At 56.4% G+C, this 15,471-nt stretch overlaps 1 protein-coding gene across 1 annotated transcript; it reads right to left on the bottom strand.

Moving 5' to 3' along the window:
• Positions 1 to 14,206: 14,206 nt before the first annotated feature.
• Positions 14,207 to 15,211, bottom strand: LOC131419392 (lymphocyte antigen 6H-like). The gene is made up of 3 exons (XM_058564469.1): positions 15,160 to 15,211; positions 14,777 to 14,902; positions 14,207 to 14,448 (listed from the first exon to the last, which is right to left on the bottom strand). Exons 1-3 carry the CDS (start codon positions 15,209 to 15,211, stop codon positions 14,207 to 14,209), a joined length of 420 nt encoding a protein of 139 aa, XP_058420452.1.
• Positions 15,212 to 15,471: the final 260 nt, after the last annotated feature.

The raw sequence follows: 15,471 nt of genomic DNA, 5'->3' as shown, positions 1-15,471 counted from the left end.
TTTAAAAGGGAAATTTCCATTTGTAAAGGTATCTCCCTCTCTGTACTGGGAAAAGGGGGGATGACCTGATCTCTAGAAACTGTTATCAATACGGAATGAAAGGACTTAAATCTACATACTCTTGGTTACTGATTTCTGTCTTCCTCCCCACCCCCAACATCCTCCTTTGCCTTTAGGTAAATGTATTTAAGGTGAAAAACCTCCACCATTTGTTGAGAAACTCAGTTTCTGGGGCGGCCGTGGCGTACCGGTTAAGTGCGCGGTAGGTGCGCTCCGCTGCTGGCAGCCCAGGTTCAGATCCCAGGTGCACACCGACACACCGCTCATCAGGCCATGCTGTGGTGGCGTCCCATATAAAAGTGGAGGAAGATGTGCACGGATGTTAGCCCAGGGCTGATCTTCCTCATAAAAATTAAAAAAAAAGAAAGAAACTCAGTTTCCCTGGTTTCTCCCATGTATACATGTTATTAAACCTTGTTTTATTTTCTCCTGGTAACCTGTCTTTTAATTATTTGGCCAGCCACAAGAACCTTAAGGGAAAGGGCGGAGGGGGATTCTCTTTCTTCCCTGACACGTGGATGTGTGTGAGCGTGTGTGGGGTCAGGTCAGCTTCTCCCTGTGTGGTCTTCCTGTGACTCCGGGTGACAGGAGTGTGGGATCCATGAACCTGGAAGGCTTCGGGGGCTTTTTCCTTGGAGGCTGAAGGCAGGGCTCTGTGCGTGTCACGAGATGTCCTCAGCTGAGGTGTGGTGACATCCGTGGGGCTTCCACACCTGTGGGGCCAATGGCCCTGCTGTCCCCAGGGACGTGCAGTAGGCTGTGGCCCTTCGTTACCTGCTTCTAGGTCTCACTTGTGGGGGCAGGAATGGCATCTGGGCAGGGCTGCCTCATCCCTCGCCCCCAGCATCTCTCCCTGTTTTCTCCTAAGCTTTGGGCTTGTCCTGAGAAGGGGAGTGTGACGTTCCTCTGGAGTGCTCTGGAGCCCCTTGCCCAGCTGCCCAGAAGGGGATTGGATGAATTTCGGCCCCTATTAGGGGCACACATTCTAACTTGTTGCTGCCTATCGGTTTTTGTGTGGGCTACTTCCTTGCCGTCTCCCCCCAGAATGTCAGCTTTTGAGGACAGGGCACATCGTCTGTGCCCAGCCCCAGACTACCTCCAGCCCCCGGCACATGCTCGGCAAGTATTTTTGGAATGAAAGCATGAGTGGGCTTTGCCCCGTCCAAGCAGGACCTTGTCATTTGGAAAGCAAGCTACATTAGGAGGGGGGCTCTCATGATTCTGAATGACCAACTCATAAAGTGTCCCCAAGGTTACTGCCACAGCTCGGCCACGAGACTCAGATGTCCTTTGAAAATGTTGTGTCTGAACGTGCATGGCTGAGGTATTTGTATAACGCCTGATAACATCTGTGGGGTCATTCTGAAAACAGAGGCAGCGAGACAGGGCTAGCTTCCTCGATGCCTGCTCTCGGTATGCAGTCCAGTTCCGGCATGTCGAGAGGGTAGTTGTGGCTAGATGAGCCATGTCCTCGAACCCACAGCAACCCCAGGAGGTGGGACATTGGGGTCCATTCTTCCCAAAGGAGGCCGCATATCCAGGGGTCACCAGTTATGCCAGCGGGATTTCCATAACAGGTCCTCCCCCAAATCGTGCACCACTCACAGTGCCTCCTTCAACACCGAACTCTGGGAACCAGCTTCGTGTCCCCTGGATGCCCAATGGAGGGGCTGGTGTGTGTCCCCCCGCTAGCGGGTCTATTTGTGTCAGCAGATTCCCCTGCCTCTGCCTCCCTTTCCCTTCCTTCCCCAGGGGCCCCTTGGGAGGGTCTTCCCGCTGTGACCTGTGGCTTATTTCCACACAGACCTTAACTTCTGACCTTGTGCTGCCAGTCCCACGTGTCCCAAGTCCCAGAGGCCCAGGCCAGCACCCCCAGTGCTCTTGCATCTTGTGACGGGGGGTTTCCGACTCCCTGAGCGTCTGCTCCCCTGCCACCGCTTCCCTGTGGGTGATGGAACCTCCAGTGAGATTCCTGTAACAGCCTCACGCTGGGGAAGCAGGTCTGGACTCGACAGGTGTGTTGTCTCCGGCCACCTGGGCCCGGCACACACATACCCTCCCAGGGCAAACCTGGCGGCGTAGGAATGCAGGCAGGGAATTCGATGCCTGGATCTCTGGCTGGAAGCCGTCTGGTGACAGTGGCCACCTGGGGTGTGCCTTGGGTGGGAGCCAGTGGTGGTGTCATGGCCCAGCGTTCTGTGCCACCGTGAGGTGTGCACCCATGGGTCACCGTGAGCCTGTCTCTGAGCCATCTGATGCGTGACGGTGGGTGAGGAGTTTCTGGGTGAGGTTGGCTTAGAGCTGGAACTTTCTCTCCATCTCCCCCTGGGCACACAACTGCCCACCTCACAGGGTCTCAGGAGATCCAGCAAGCAATGACCCGGAGAGGCATGGTCACCCTGGCTTTGTCCCTGGGGTGAGCAGGCAGACCCATTGGACGCTACAGCGCAGGACTGGCGGCATCCCAACACCACCCTGCTCTCTGTTCGTGTTCCTGGTTCCCCTGCCTTTGAGGTCTGGGTTTGGTCCACATGGCCCACAGCGTCCAGTGCTGTCTGTTCCCACCTGGGCCAGTTCCTGCCTGAGGATGTGCCCTCTGAGGACCTCTTGTTCCCAAGAGTGACCTTCCACAGGCAGAATATAATTTCCCCAGAACGTGCAGAAGGTGGTTAGTGCCCGCAGTCTGTCCAGAGTTCTGGGTTCTAACATTCCAAGGCTCTACCCAGGAAGGATTGTATACCTCGTAAATCTGCCTGCACCCACACATCTGGTTTTCTGGTGAGGTCACACCGGCATTGGCCGGGCCCTGCCCCATGCACAGCCAGGGCAGGTCTGGGAAGGTTGGGAAGACCACAGGCTCCATCCCCACTATCACAGGGCCTCCTCCCAGTCCTTCCCTGGTCTCTGAGGTCACACCTCACGCCTCCACGTTGCCTCCTCCCTCTTCTGTAGCCACTTGGGAAGCTCTGGGTTTGCCAAGCGATTTGGGCTTTGCAAACTAACTGCTGATTTCCTGGGCTGGCTGCTGTAAGGGAGGAAGACCATTCCTCTACCCTCTAGGTCCTTCTGGCTGGTCTAAGAATTAAATTGACATGAGACAGAATAACAGGAGAAAATCAAACAAAGCTTTATAACGTGTATACATGGGAGAGACCCAGGAAAACTGAGTAACTTGCCAGAATGGCTGAGGTCGCCACCTTAGATACCATCTTCAGCTTAAGACAAAGGAGGGTGTTGGGAGTGGGGGGGAGAGTCAGTTATAGAAGGTTACCAGAAAAGCACAGTGAACAAGAGCAAGGTTATTATGCAGATTTAAGTCCTTGCCTTCCACATTGATAAGAGTTTCTAGAGATAAGGTCGTCCCCCTCTTCCTGGTACAGAGAGGCAGACACCTTTACAAATGGAGAGTTCCCTTACAAATGTAAATGTCTCCTACAAAGGGTAACTTCTACTTGGTTTTCAGAGCTTGTCCCCCCCCCCCCCCCCGCCCCGTCTGCCGTTTCTGAAATAAGCAGCCCCAAATAATCCTAAGGCCAAAGAGACACATCTTTTTTTTCTTTTTAATTATTTTTTAAAATTTTATTTTTATTTATTATTGTTATTATTACTTTTGTGAGGAAGATCAGCCCTGAGCTAACATCTGCCAATCCTCCTCTTTTAGCTGAGGAAGAGTGGCCCTGGGCTAACATCCATGCCCATCTTCCTCCACTTTATATGGAACGCCACCACAGCATGGCCTGACAAGTGGTGCCTGGATGCACGCCCGCGATCCGAACCGGTGAACCCTGGGCTGCTGTAGTGGAGCTCGCGCGCTTAACCGCTGTGCCATAGGCCTGCCCCTAAAGAGACACATCTTGAAGCAGCAAGTTTTGCTTCCCTACACCACCAAGTTCTCAGCCCTCCTTCGGTTCCACAGCCCCCAGCTTTCCTCGACACCAGTGGTGGCCTTGGGAGGGCCCTGGGAGGCCTCGGTGAGCACCCTCCCCCCGCCGGCCTGAGGGCGGGCCGTGTCTCTGTCCCTGGTGCTAGCCAGGAGCTGGGCTCACACGCGGCCATAAGCACGGGTCAGGACACCGGCCGGCGGGACTACCTGCCGCCCCCACTGCCTCCCTCCTAGCCAGCTCCACCCTCGGCCCTTGCTCTCCACCTCCGAGGACACGGGTCCACCCAAGCTGGCCAGCCGTAAGCCCAGTAGGATCCAGGAGGCACGTCCTCAGCCTCCCTTTCTTCCCTCCAGCCCGCCGCCAGCCAACCTGGGCTCTGCTGCCGGAAAGGGCCGCCTCCAGGACTGCCCCTCACCGGCCCTCCCGTTCCTCTGGCCCCCCTCCCTCGCTCCCCGCTCCCCCACTCGCTCCCCCTCCTCCCTCAATCCCCCTCCCCCCATCGCTTCCCCCTCCTTCCCCTCCCCCCCAGCCCGGCCCCACCACCCTCCCACGGCCCTCGTGCGCCCTCTGGTGGCCATAGCTCGCAGTGCGCCCTGCTGCAGGCTTCGAGGCCGCGGCCGGTTCACCCCCGAGGCTGTGGTCAGCTGGCGGCGGCACGTTCTCCATTCTCCTGGATACTCGCTGGATTCATTCACACGGTCCCGGGGGCCTGCCAGCTTCATCCTTTCCCTGCCGCTGCTTTTATCTCAGAGACACCTAGGCCATCCCTGCCCTGGGCCCTGGACGGCCCCCCCCACCCCCGGCCGGCCCAGCAGGTCTCCCCAGCTTAAATCACGGGGTTCCTCCCCTCTCACGAGCAAATATGCTTCAAGCTCCGCCAGGTGTCCTGGGGATGGGGAAGAGCCCCTCTGTGGGGACATACTGCTGTCCCACCGGGGGGGTAGGCCCTGGACCTCCAGTGGGGCTCTGGCGCCAGGACCCCACAAGCTCTCCCTGTGGCTCTGCCTGGGGGCGACTGGGGGCCCAGCTAGGCAGGAGAGCCATGGTTTGCTCTGACCATGTCCACCAGAGCAGCTGGCGAAGGCAGGGCGCTGGCCCTGTGCGCCTGAGGGGCAGAAATCAGCCGTCTATGGCCACCGGGAGCCCAAACGGCTGGAGTTGGTCGCGCCTCATACACAGACGATTGCTTTCACCAGCTTCACTCCAGACTCTGACTTCAGGGCAGTTCTAAAAAGCCTCAGCCTGGCCAGTGGGTTGCCCATTGGAGGAGGCTCCCTTTGGGCAGAGATGGCCAGGCTCAAATTCCCTCCATGCCCGGTCCTAGTCTGAGGGTGCTCTCTTGAGGGGAGAGCCAAATGGTGTGCCTCTGTGGCTGCCACATTCAGCCAGCAGGAGGCGGCAGCTGCGAGCAACAAGAAGGAGGAGGAGGAGTTCATGCACGAGACATTCTCTGTCGTCTTCATCTCTTGCTAGTGTCCTGAGACCTTTGCAGACCAGCTTATCTGTAAAATTTCTACTAGGAAATGCAGAAAACTCCCCCCTCAGCATCCAAACGGGAAAGGAGAAGGTCAGCCAGGCTGTCCCCACAGCCCAGCCCCTTGGCGATGTGGATGGAGTAGAGTGTGCCCCCCCGGGAGGGCCTGCAGTGTTCCTCGAAGTGCAGATCCATGCCCTACGCCTACGCCCTTTGTCCAGGGGGCTGCTGGGTGGCTCCCTGCACCCCTGCCAGCACCCCATGTCCTCAGCCCCCCGACTGACTCCTCTGTGCCAGGAAGGGAAGGGAAGGAGGGCAGAGAAGGGAAGGGTGTCAGTTTAGGTCGTCTGGGAAACAGCCCCCAAGGGAGAGTGAGGGGTGCAGGAGAGGTCTTGCAGGGAAGCCTGTGTCAGAGAGGGGAGGGAGGAGGGCGCAGGGGGAGATGGGAGAACCTTCAGGCCATGAGGCAGGGCCAGTGCCAGGGGAAGAAGAAAGGCTGGGGGAGGAACCCCGGGCTGGAGAGCAGCTGGAGAGAGTGTGGCCAGGAGGTGGGGGCCCACTGGAAGAGCCAGAAGGTGCGGGGCAGCATTGGCCCAGGCCTGGTGCTGTCCTGCTCAGCTTCAGCTGGGAGCAGCAGGGGCGCTGGCACAAAGGCCCCGGCTGCTGTAAACACTCCTCACCAGGCTCTCTCTTGAAGGGACCTCTCTGGAGGCCGCGGAAGGGAAGACGGCTGGAAATTGTTTAAAAATTGGCTTTGTCACAACAACATTCAGTCTTCTGTACGTCTCATGGCTCTTCAACCTTTCCCCTCACCTCATGACCTTTGGGTCTGGCAAGAGAAGGGAGTTTCCTTGAGTTCCTGACACCCACAGAACCAGGCCTCAGCCTGGATCCTGGGATAATTCTCTCTGGGTTGTGGATGGCACTTGGGCCGTGTGTGAGGCCCAGCCTTGGTCACTGATGCCACTGCCTCAAACCCAGGCCTAGCCACAATCCTCCCCCTCCTTGGGGAGGCCACGAGCCCCTCCCACCCCTCCAGGAGGCTCACACCTTAGTGAGCACCCTTATACACGTTTTGAACAAAATCCACTATAAGAAATATGTTTTATTATGACCAATATATATAGATCCTTACCATGTAGGGGGCACTTGATATTTTCTGTTCTTTCCATTTCTACCTCATTCCACTCTATTTTTCATTCCACTCTATTAAAAATCTAATCAAAAGTCATTACCTGTCAGAATGGCTATTAAAAAGACAAGAAATAACAAGTATTAGAGATGATGTGGAGAAAAGGGAACCCTCATACACTGCTGATGGAAATCCAAACTGGTGCAGCTTCTACGGCAAACAGCATGGAGATTCCTTGAAAAATTAAAAATAGAAATACCAGATGATCCAGCTATTCCACTGCTGGGTATTTATCCAAAGAACACGAAAACAATAATTTGAAAAGATATTTGCACCCCTATATTCATTGCAGCATTATTTACAATAACCAAGACTTGGAAACAACCTAAGTGCTCATCAATGGATGAATGGATAAAGAAGATGTGGTATATATCTCTGTATATCTATATGTATATCTATATGTACACGCACACAATGGAATACTACTCAGCTATAAAAAAAGATGAAATCTTGCCATTTGTGACAACATGGATGGACCTTAATGGCATTATGCTAAGTGAAATAAGTCAGACGAAGAAAGCCAAATCCTGTATCATTTCTCTCATATGTTGAAGATAATAAACAACAACCACCACCAATCACATAGAGACAGAGAGAGGATTGGTGGTTACCAGAGGGGAAGGGGGAGGGGAGGGTGAAAGGGGTGACTGGGCATGTGTGTGTGGTGACGGATGGTAATTAGTCTTTGGGTGGGAACATGAACATGATGTCATCCATACAGATATTGAAATATAATGATGTACACCTGAAATTTATATAGTGTTATAAACCCATGTTACCTCAATAAAAAAAAAGTCATTGTACTGATCTCACCAGCACAGTTTGGAAAGCACTGCAAAAGCCCCTAGTTCATGACATTTTTCAGGTGGCTTATTAGGACTTTCTTCAGGGAAATTTATGTAACAGAGTTAAGTAACAGTTAAATTACTTAAAAGAATTACTTATGTAAAGTAACAGAGTTACTTATGTAACAAAAGCATTAAGTTTGAGAAAGAAATTGAATGTTAAATGGAAATGAACTTGAGTTGAGCCATAGAAGACTAGAAGACAGGAGTCTGACCCCCCCACCGGGCCTGTCCTCCGTTTGTGAAGTGAAGATGCTCTCATTGATCCCCATAGCCTGAGTGGGAGCCTCCTTCAGATGCCTACACCGGGGACCCTCGGTGTTCTCCACTGTGCCAGTGGGCCGAGAGGAGAAGGCCATGCGTGTGCGTGCATGTGAGTGTGTGCGTGTGTGCACACATGTGTGAGTGAGGGGTGCAGCAAGGAGCCAGGCAGCCTCCAGGTGTCCACCTCGGTCCCTCCCCCTCCCTGGAGGAGCTCCCGTATCCAGCAGTGAAACTACCCCCCAGTTTGAAGAGCTCAGAGCCCTGGTGGAGCAGGGACCAGTGTCCACCCAGACATGGACAGACAGGGGTCAACGCCAGCCTCCCCGTGACTCGTGAGGGCATCTCAGGGCTGGGAGGTGTCATGGTCTGGGGCAGGAGGCAGTGAGGCCTTGTGGAGATGGAGAGAGAGAGAGGCGCTCAGGGTGGAGCAAGGCAGAGAGAGGCAGAGACAGACTTGAGTGAGGGAAGGAGGAGAGTCTGTGCCTGTGCTCTGGCTGGAGCGTGGGACCACGTGGGCGGGCAGCAGCCCTGGCTGAGTGAGTGAGTGAGTGAATGAATGAGTGAGTGAATGAATGAGTGAGTGAGTGAATGAGTGCGTGAGTGAATGAGTGCGTGAATGAATGAGTGAAGACTGAGTGAGTGAGTGACAGAATGAATGAGTGAATGAGTGAGTCAATGAATGAGTGACTGAGTGAGCCAAGAATGAGTGACCAGACAGACAATAAGTAGGGATGCCTGCAGAGTTAGACAAACCAGAGGAGAGAGTTGAAGAGTCTGTGGAGACTCATCACTCATCCTACATGTAAGGGAACAAATTAAAAATAAGGGAAGAAAACATTTTCCCTGGAGCGAGAAAGGGAAGAGCCTTCCCTGCCTCCCTTTTCTTAGAGTGTTTCCTTTAGGAAACTAGTCATTGTGAATTCCTTCTCTGACCCTTTGGGATGTCTTTAAATCTCTTTAGAAGATGAATTTAGGAGGAACCATGCATGTGACATGCGCTGCAGTCCCCTCCCTGGATCTGGCTGAGGTTCCCGTCCTTCCGTCTCTGCAGTCTCTTAGCGGGTGGCCTGTGGGGGGCTCCACGCTCGGGTTTAAAGCTGATTTAATAACACAGTCCACGGGGAGAGGTTTTCCGGGTTGGCAGGAGATTTTGTTTTTAATTACATTTCCCAACATGGCTGTTTGCTGCCGGGCAAAGTGCTTACAAAGGCAGTGGTCGCCACGTGGTTAAGGCTCTACCTTCAGTTCCTGGGGGTCCTGGTCCTTCCGACTTGCCCCGACCCAAGCACACCCCTTTCCTTGGGGGCACCCCTGTCCTCGGCTGAGCTAGGAGGCCCCTTATGGGGGACACTGGTCCGTTTGGCCCCACTGCGTGGTAACAGTGCAGTCCCTGGTCCCTCTCCTGTCCCCACTAGATGGAGGGTCCTGGGTGAGCTCTGTCTGGCTCACAGTGGGGGGAACAGGGGGTCTTCACCCCCTCCCAGCCCCCACCTCCACCCCTGGAATGGCCCAACCCGCTCAGGAAGGGGAGGGTGCGGAGGGGCCAGCAGAGGCCAGGCCTCCATGGCCTTGAGGGCTGAGTTCTCCATTGCTTCCCAGGAATGGGCTCTCCCATCCTGGTCCTGGCAGAGATTTTCTCTTTTCCTCACTAGGAAGCCTCCCCGGCAGGACGGGCCAGGGAGGTGGGGGCCTTCTGCCCCAGATCCTCTTGCTCCGGGTGGGCTGGGGCAGCCCCTTCCCCACTGGGTCCAGCCCCCTTGCCTGCTGCCTTTGGGCCAAAGAAGCCCGCCCCTCTTGGTGTCCCTCACCTTACCTCTGCTGCCCGGGCTGGGCCCCCGTGGGAGGTGGGGTGCAGTTCAGAGGAAAAGGACACTGGGGGGCACCAGGGCCATGCTCTTGCCCGATGCCCACCCACACAACTCCACTGGCAGCGTCCCCTCCCTAAACACACACACGACACACACAGCATGCACACATTCCGCCCACCAGCACTGTGCACACGACACGCACCACACACAGCACACACACGCAGCAAACACACTACCTCGCACACACTGCTCCTTCTGACACCCTGCCTGCCAGAGTGACCAGCAGCTGGGCCACGGAGGGAAGCGAGGCTGCCCCCCATTCCACAGAAGAGAAAGTGGGGTGCGGGCCAGGTGCTCTTGTCTCAAGCTGTGCAGCAGGTCCAGGCAGGACAGACACTGAATCCAGGACAGACAGAAAGATCCACTTGGACTGAAGTCGACCAGCTTTCCTAGGCCGGCCTGTGCTCTGCAGGCCTGTGCCCATGGCCCTCCCTCAGGTGTGGACACGCCCTGGGTGGGCCGTAGGGGTGGGGTGGGGGCAGTGGGGTCGGACCTGGCACCTCACTCTGGGCAGCACTGGGAGACCCAGGGCACTTCCAGTTCGCAAACAGGAGCGTCGAGTGTCAAGAACAGGGATAGTTATGTGAATTAGGGGTCTCAGAATGAGGTGAGGGAAAACCCTAGAATGTCAGCCCCAGGCATTGGCAGGCCAGGCTGGCAGGGAAACCGTCCAAGTCCAAGGTGGAGGAGACTAGGGGACAGACGGGAGAGGCAGTGCCGGCTCCAGAACCAGGCCCTGGACCCAAGGAAAGGACTTGGGGACAGTGGGGGAGGGCCGAACAGGCTCTGTGTGCAGAGCTGCATGAGTCTGCCCTCTGCTAATTTCCTCTTTTGACTGCGGTGATGCGGTTATGTAAGAAGTGAACGATTGGGGAAGGTGGCCTAAGCAGATTTAGAAATTCTGTGCTATTTCTGAAACTTCTTTGTGAGTGTGAACTGATTTCAAAATGGAAAGTTAAAAATGTTTTAAAAGCAGTGTAGCGCAGGCTGCCGGGGCCGAGTGGTTTGGGGTTCTCCTGGGCAGCAGGCCCAGACGGGCAGGAGGCCGGGCACTGTCGGAGGAGGAAGGACGGACTCTGCCCCAGACTGTGGGGGCCGGGGGGCTGGGGGCGAGGGGTCATAGAGAAAACATTTCAGATGCATCAAAACTCAAATTGAAAATGGAAAACTTAGAAATTTTAAGAAGAAACATAAGAAAATCTCTTCATGTATTGACAAAATATTTTTAAGTCATCCATCAATACATTTAAGAATATTAACAGCGAAAGAAGTTTGCCCGTTATTATGATACAACAATCAAAAAGAGAAGAAAAGACCCACACTCAAAGAAGATGCTTTTGATAGTTAGTATCCACTTGTCAAGATGGAAAGGTTAAAAAGCCCAAGAAAACTTCATGGTGTCAAGAACACAGGCACGTGATTCCCCCTAAGGCTGCTGCGGGGAGGACAGGGCCCTTCAGACCCCTTGGCATACACCTGCACACGTGAGGATATTGTGTCCTGTGAGGAGCAGTCACCCCGGCAGGGAACCAGCCGTGTTTTCCCCACGTGTGCTTGGAGACCAGTCCCAGACCAGTCACCCCCCAAACAACAGTGGTCATAGAAACACACGGCAGAGAGCCTGCTCTGTCTCGTTGCCTGGTCACGTTAATCTACCAAAGACCCCCGTGTGGCTTTTGCTCGCACAGCCTTCATGGACAGAAGAACAGCATTTCGGACTTGGGAAGCAAATGCCTGGTTTTTATACCAGTTTATTTAATTATTTGGAGATGAGCAATTTTGTAATCAGTGGTTAATTAGGCATGAGGTTGGTGGCCGAACCAGCTCCTCTGAGAAATACCCCTCACAATACGGAGCCACTCAGCACGGGCCAGTTGTCTGGCTGATGTTCAGTCTTGAATTTACAGACCTACAATCCTTCCAATCACTGAAACAAACTCTTGATATTTCAGAAAAACTATTTGCTCTTTTTGAAAACTACTTTAAGAACTCATCTTTCTGGTCAGGACCAAGCCGGGTGCGGCTGCCTGGGAGCGTGTGTGCGCACATGGACGTTTGCCAGCCTGCCTCCAGCCCAGAACACGGGCAAACAGTGAGCTCAAGGTTTCAGTTCCCACATATCCTATCAAAGCTGGTCACCTGACCCTTTCCAGCACCCCTCCTTCCTCCGTGCCCCCTGCCCAAGACTCCTCTACAGCACACACACGGAGGATGCTATTTTATTTCCACAAACCAGGGTGCCCTGCAAACAGGGTGTGTGAGGCCAGATGGAGCCCTGGGCCTGGATGAGAAGTCCAGTCTAACCATGTGTCCGCAGATGGCCACGGTTGCTCTGGGAGGTCACCTGGGCCCGGGTCCGCAGGGCGGGCCTCTGACCAGGCGCAGACCCTCCAGGACTGGCTTTCCCACAGGTGATTTCACGCCAGGGCCACCCTTGGCATTCCGGGAGTCCACTGCTTGGCCTATGGGGAGGTGTTTTTGGAAACGTCTTTCTTGAAAGTCTCAGGGGATGACGTGGAGCCTCTTGGGTGAGGAGGATCCCGGTATGGGAGGCCCCTCAGACTCAGCTGCCCCTCCTCAGGAACCACCAGGGGCTCTCCCTGGGGGCTCCTCACCCACAGACGGGTTTGCCCACGTTGTCACACACACCACACCCCAGAATCAAGGACTCTCCTCTGGCAGCCTTACATTGGAGGGCCCTGAGACCAGAGCTGAAGCCACTGGGGCAGACCAGATGGGGTGGGCCCTGGCCCGAGGTCACCTAGCGGACAGGATGGTGAAGTCTGGAAGCAGGAAACTGGACCACCAGGCTAGGGGAGCCCCTGCAGGCTCCTGTGAGACCAGCCTGGTATCCGTGGAATCTTCAAACCCCTCTGCCCTCAAAGCTCCCGCTACCCCCATACACACCCTCCTCCTGGACCTTCCCCCATTGCACGGGGTGGGGTGGGTGGTGTCCTGGCCCACTGGCAGCCGGGGGCCAAGTTGGGGCAGGGGAGACTGAGGAAGGAGGGGTGCTGGAGGAAAGCCTTTCAGATCTCCAGGCCTCAGAGGCCCTGCTCCGCCCCTAGGACCCAAACACGTGGGGCTGATGCCCCTTTCCTCAGGCCCTGCAGAGCCCGCTACCCCTCCCAAAGCCTGGAGAGGAGCCGGCCCCCTTGTTTGGGGGTTGAGGCTGAGTCGCCCCTTCTCTCCAGCTCAGGGGGGAAAGGACCTGCAGGAGACATCCTTGGTCCCTCTGCTCCTGTGGCCTCTACGAGGAAAACTGAGGCAGATGCCCAGGGGTCACACACAAGTCTCCCCACTGGTGGGGTGGGCCTCACCACGGGGTCTTTGTCTCTGCCCCAGACCAGCATGAGACTCGGGCATTTGTCCCCTCCCCCTGCCTCAGTTTCCCCGCCGGTGAAGGAAAGGCCCAGCCCTCATCTCTGAGGCCCTGCTGAGCCCACTCTGGTGATCCCTGTGGGGTTCCCAGAGCCACACTCAGAGTTCCCAGGGCAAGGTGGGCTGTAATGAGGGAGAGAGGGGCTTCTCTCACTGGAAAATGTGGCTGGGGGGACCTGGGGAGAACACGGGCTCTGGCCTCCCCTGTTACACCAGGAGGAGCAGGGTGCTGTGGGCTCGGGGGGCCTCTGAGCTTCGGGGTCACCCTTGGGGCAGATGCTCAGAGGGGAAGAAAGTGTGAAAGACGCTGGAGGGAAGGAACCAAGCCAGACCTCTCCCCTGCTGCCACCACCTCCCTCTGCTGAGGGTGTCCCAGCAGCGCCCCCACCACATGGGCCCTGGACAGATGCCTCCCCCATGGGAGTCCTGGGTGGGGCTCCTGACAGGCGGCTGGGAGAGCAGGGAGCAGGCGTCAGAGCAAATGCTTCATGGGGAGGAGTGGGAGGCCACCACCCAGGTGTGCAAAGCTGGCCCCTCCAGGAACTGCCCTCTGTTCATAGCCCTCCAGCCATCAGAGCTCACCTGGCTGAGGGAGAACGGGGTTGAAGCAGAGTCTCCCTTGCAGGTGGGTCAAAGAGACACTCCCCTCACTCCCTGCCAACCCAGGCCATGGGGCTGAATGGCACTCAAGGAACAGGAGTGTATTGGAGAGCCTTTATTGTCTATTGACTGCCGCTGGCGCACTGTTAGAGGACCTGGCCAGAGGGGCTGGGGGCTCCGCTCTCCTAGAGGCCCCTGTCCAGCCAGGGCTCAGGGGTCTCTGCATCTTGGGTCAGTGGTTAATTGACGGTGTTTGCAAAATGTGGCAGGCTTGTTGGCATAGCAGGGCGCTGGGCGCCTGAGGCTGGGGCTGGCCGGGTGGGTGGGCAGGAGGGGCCGAGGGTCAGCAGAGGGTGGAGCCTGTCTGCCTCCTTCCCTGGGCCTCTGTGTCCCAGCCCTCATAGTACGAGGAGTCCAAGCATAGCCTGTGATTGGTGAGCACTCACAGGGCCGAGTGTGTGCGTGCATGCGTGTGAGTGTATGTGCGTGTGTATGCATGTGTGCGAGTGTGTGTACACGTGTGAGTGTGCGTGTGTGTGAGAGAGCGAGCTTGAGGGGGTAGCTGCTATGCATGTCACACGGAACTACCATCAGTAACGACGTCCCTCCTCCTTTTGCTGTCTGAGTCCCTGGGGTCCTCACAGCAGGATCCAGAGGAGGGCAGGCCCCAGGCTGAGCAGGAGCCCCCCGGCCAGGGCCCAGAGGCTGCGCCCCACCGGGCCCACCCTGTTACAGAGGTCCGTTTCACAGCATTCCACATCCCGCACTTCTAACTTAGACGCGCCCAATGGGTCCCTCTTCTCTGCAAGCTGCCGCATCTCCTCGGACACATCATTGCAGGAAGAGACACAATCCTTAGACAGTAACTTGGTCATCTGCCCTGTGGGGAAGAAAGGACATGCCTGGCATCGGAGGCCCCCCATTTCCCTCTGAGCCTCCTGGGGATGTCCCTCATCATCCTCCCCCCAGGGATGCTTGGTCCTCCATTCCTCTGCTGGGATGCCCATCTCGTTCCACCAAGCCCCCACAACATCTGGAGGCTAGCCCCTCTCTGTACAGGTGGAGACACCGAGGCAGGAGGCCAGGGAGGGTCCAGGTGACACGGACACTGGCCCCTGCTGCACTCACACTCCTTCCCCGAGGCCAGGGGGAGCCTCCGAGCAGAGCCCCCTGAACCCGCCCGCATGCTCTGGATGCTGGGAACTCACCACTGGCCGCGGTCAAGATCATGCTGACCTGATAGCAGACGCTGGGTGTCGTTTCACACAAGGTGTTGGTCTGGCACTGACCGACATTCTGGACATCAGCACAGTTGTAGCACTGCAGGCTCAGGGCTGGGGCCGAGTGGGGACACAGGTCCAAGCTCAGATGGCAGGAAGGCTGGGTTTAGACCCCCAGAGGCCAGAACCACAGCCCACATTGGAGCGTAGCCTCTGGGCATCCACCTCTGGGCCCCTCCTTAGGAACTGTGGCCCCCTCCCACCTTCCGTGGTCCTGGAGGACAGATTCCCCACATGTTCCACACAGCCTCTCACGGGGGTTGCTGCCCCATGCCCCCAGGACAGGTCCCTGCCGGTTCCCTGGCACTCACCATGCTCAGAGCACAGCAGGACAGCCAGCAGGATGAGATGGATGCCTTTCATAGCTCCTGCAAATGGCACAATTCCAGTGGGCTCCTTGGGGTGCTCCAGGTTCAGGATCCCACCTCCCCTCCCCGAACCCTGACCCTCCATAGCACAGCCCTCTGCATGCCTCCCACAGCCCCCTATGCTGGCCAGGTGGCTCCCTCCCCCCTTGACTCACCCACCAGCTTCAGCCTGCCTTCAGGAGACAGGCATCCAGAGCCGCTTCCTCAGAGGCCCAGAATATATCCCCGTGCACCCCGTGCCCCTCCCACAGGAAC

This window comes from Diceros bicornis, chromosome 21 (genome assembly GCF_020826845.1).
Source record: "Diceros bicornis minor isolate mBicDic1 chromosome 21, mDicBic1.mat.cur, whole genome shotgun sequence".
NCBI classification, from domain to species: domain Eukaryota; kingdom Metazoa; phylum Chordata; class Mammalia; order Perissodactyla; family Rhinocerotidae; genus Diceros; species Diceros bicornis.
The sequence above is the reverse complement of the archived record's forward strand: the minus strand, read 5'-3'. Positions and strand labels throughout refer to the sequence as shown.

Coding starts and splice junctions, on each gene's coding strand:
- LOC131419392 (XM_058564469.1), bottom strand. CDS start 15,211: ATGAAAGGCATCCATCTCATCCTGCTGGCTGTCCTGCTGTGCTCTGAG. Junction 14,903..15,159: donor CCTGCTGTGCTCTGAGCATG/GTGAGTGCCAGG, acceptor ACTCGGCCCCAG/CCCTGAGCCTGCAGTGCTAC. Junction 14,449..14,776: donor GATCTTGACCGCGGCCAGTG/GTGAGTTCCCAG, acceptor TCTTCCCCACAG/GGCAGATGACCAAGTTACTG.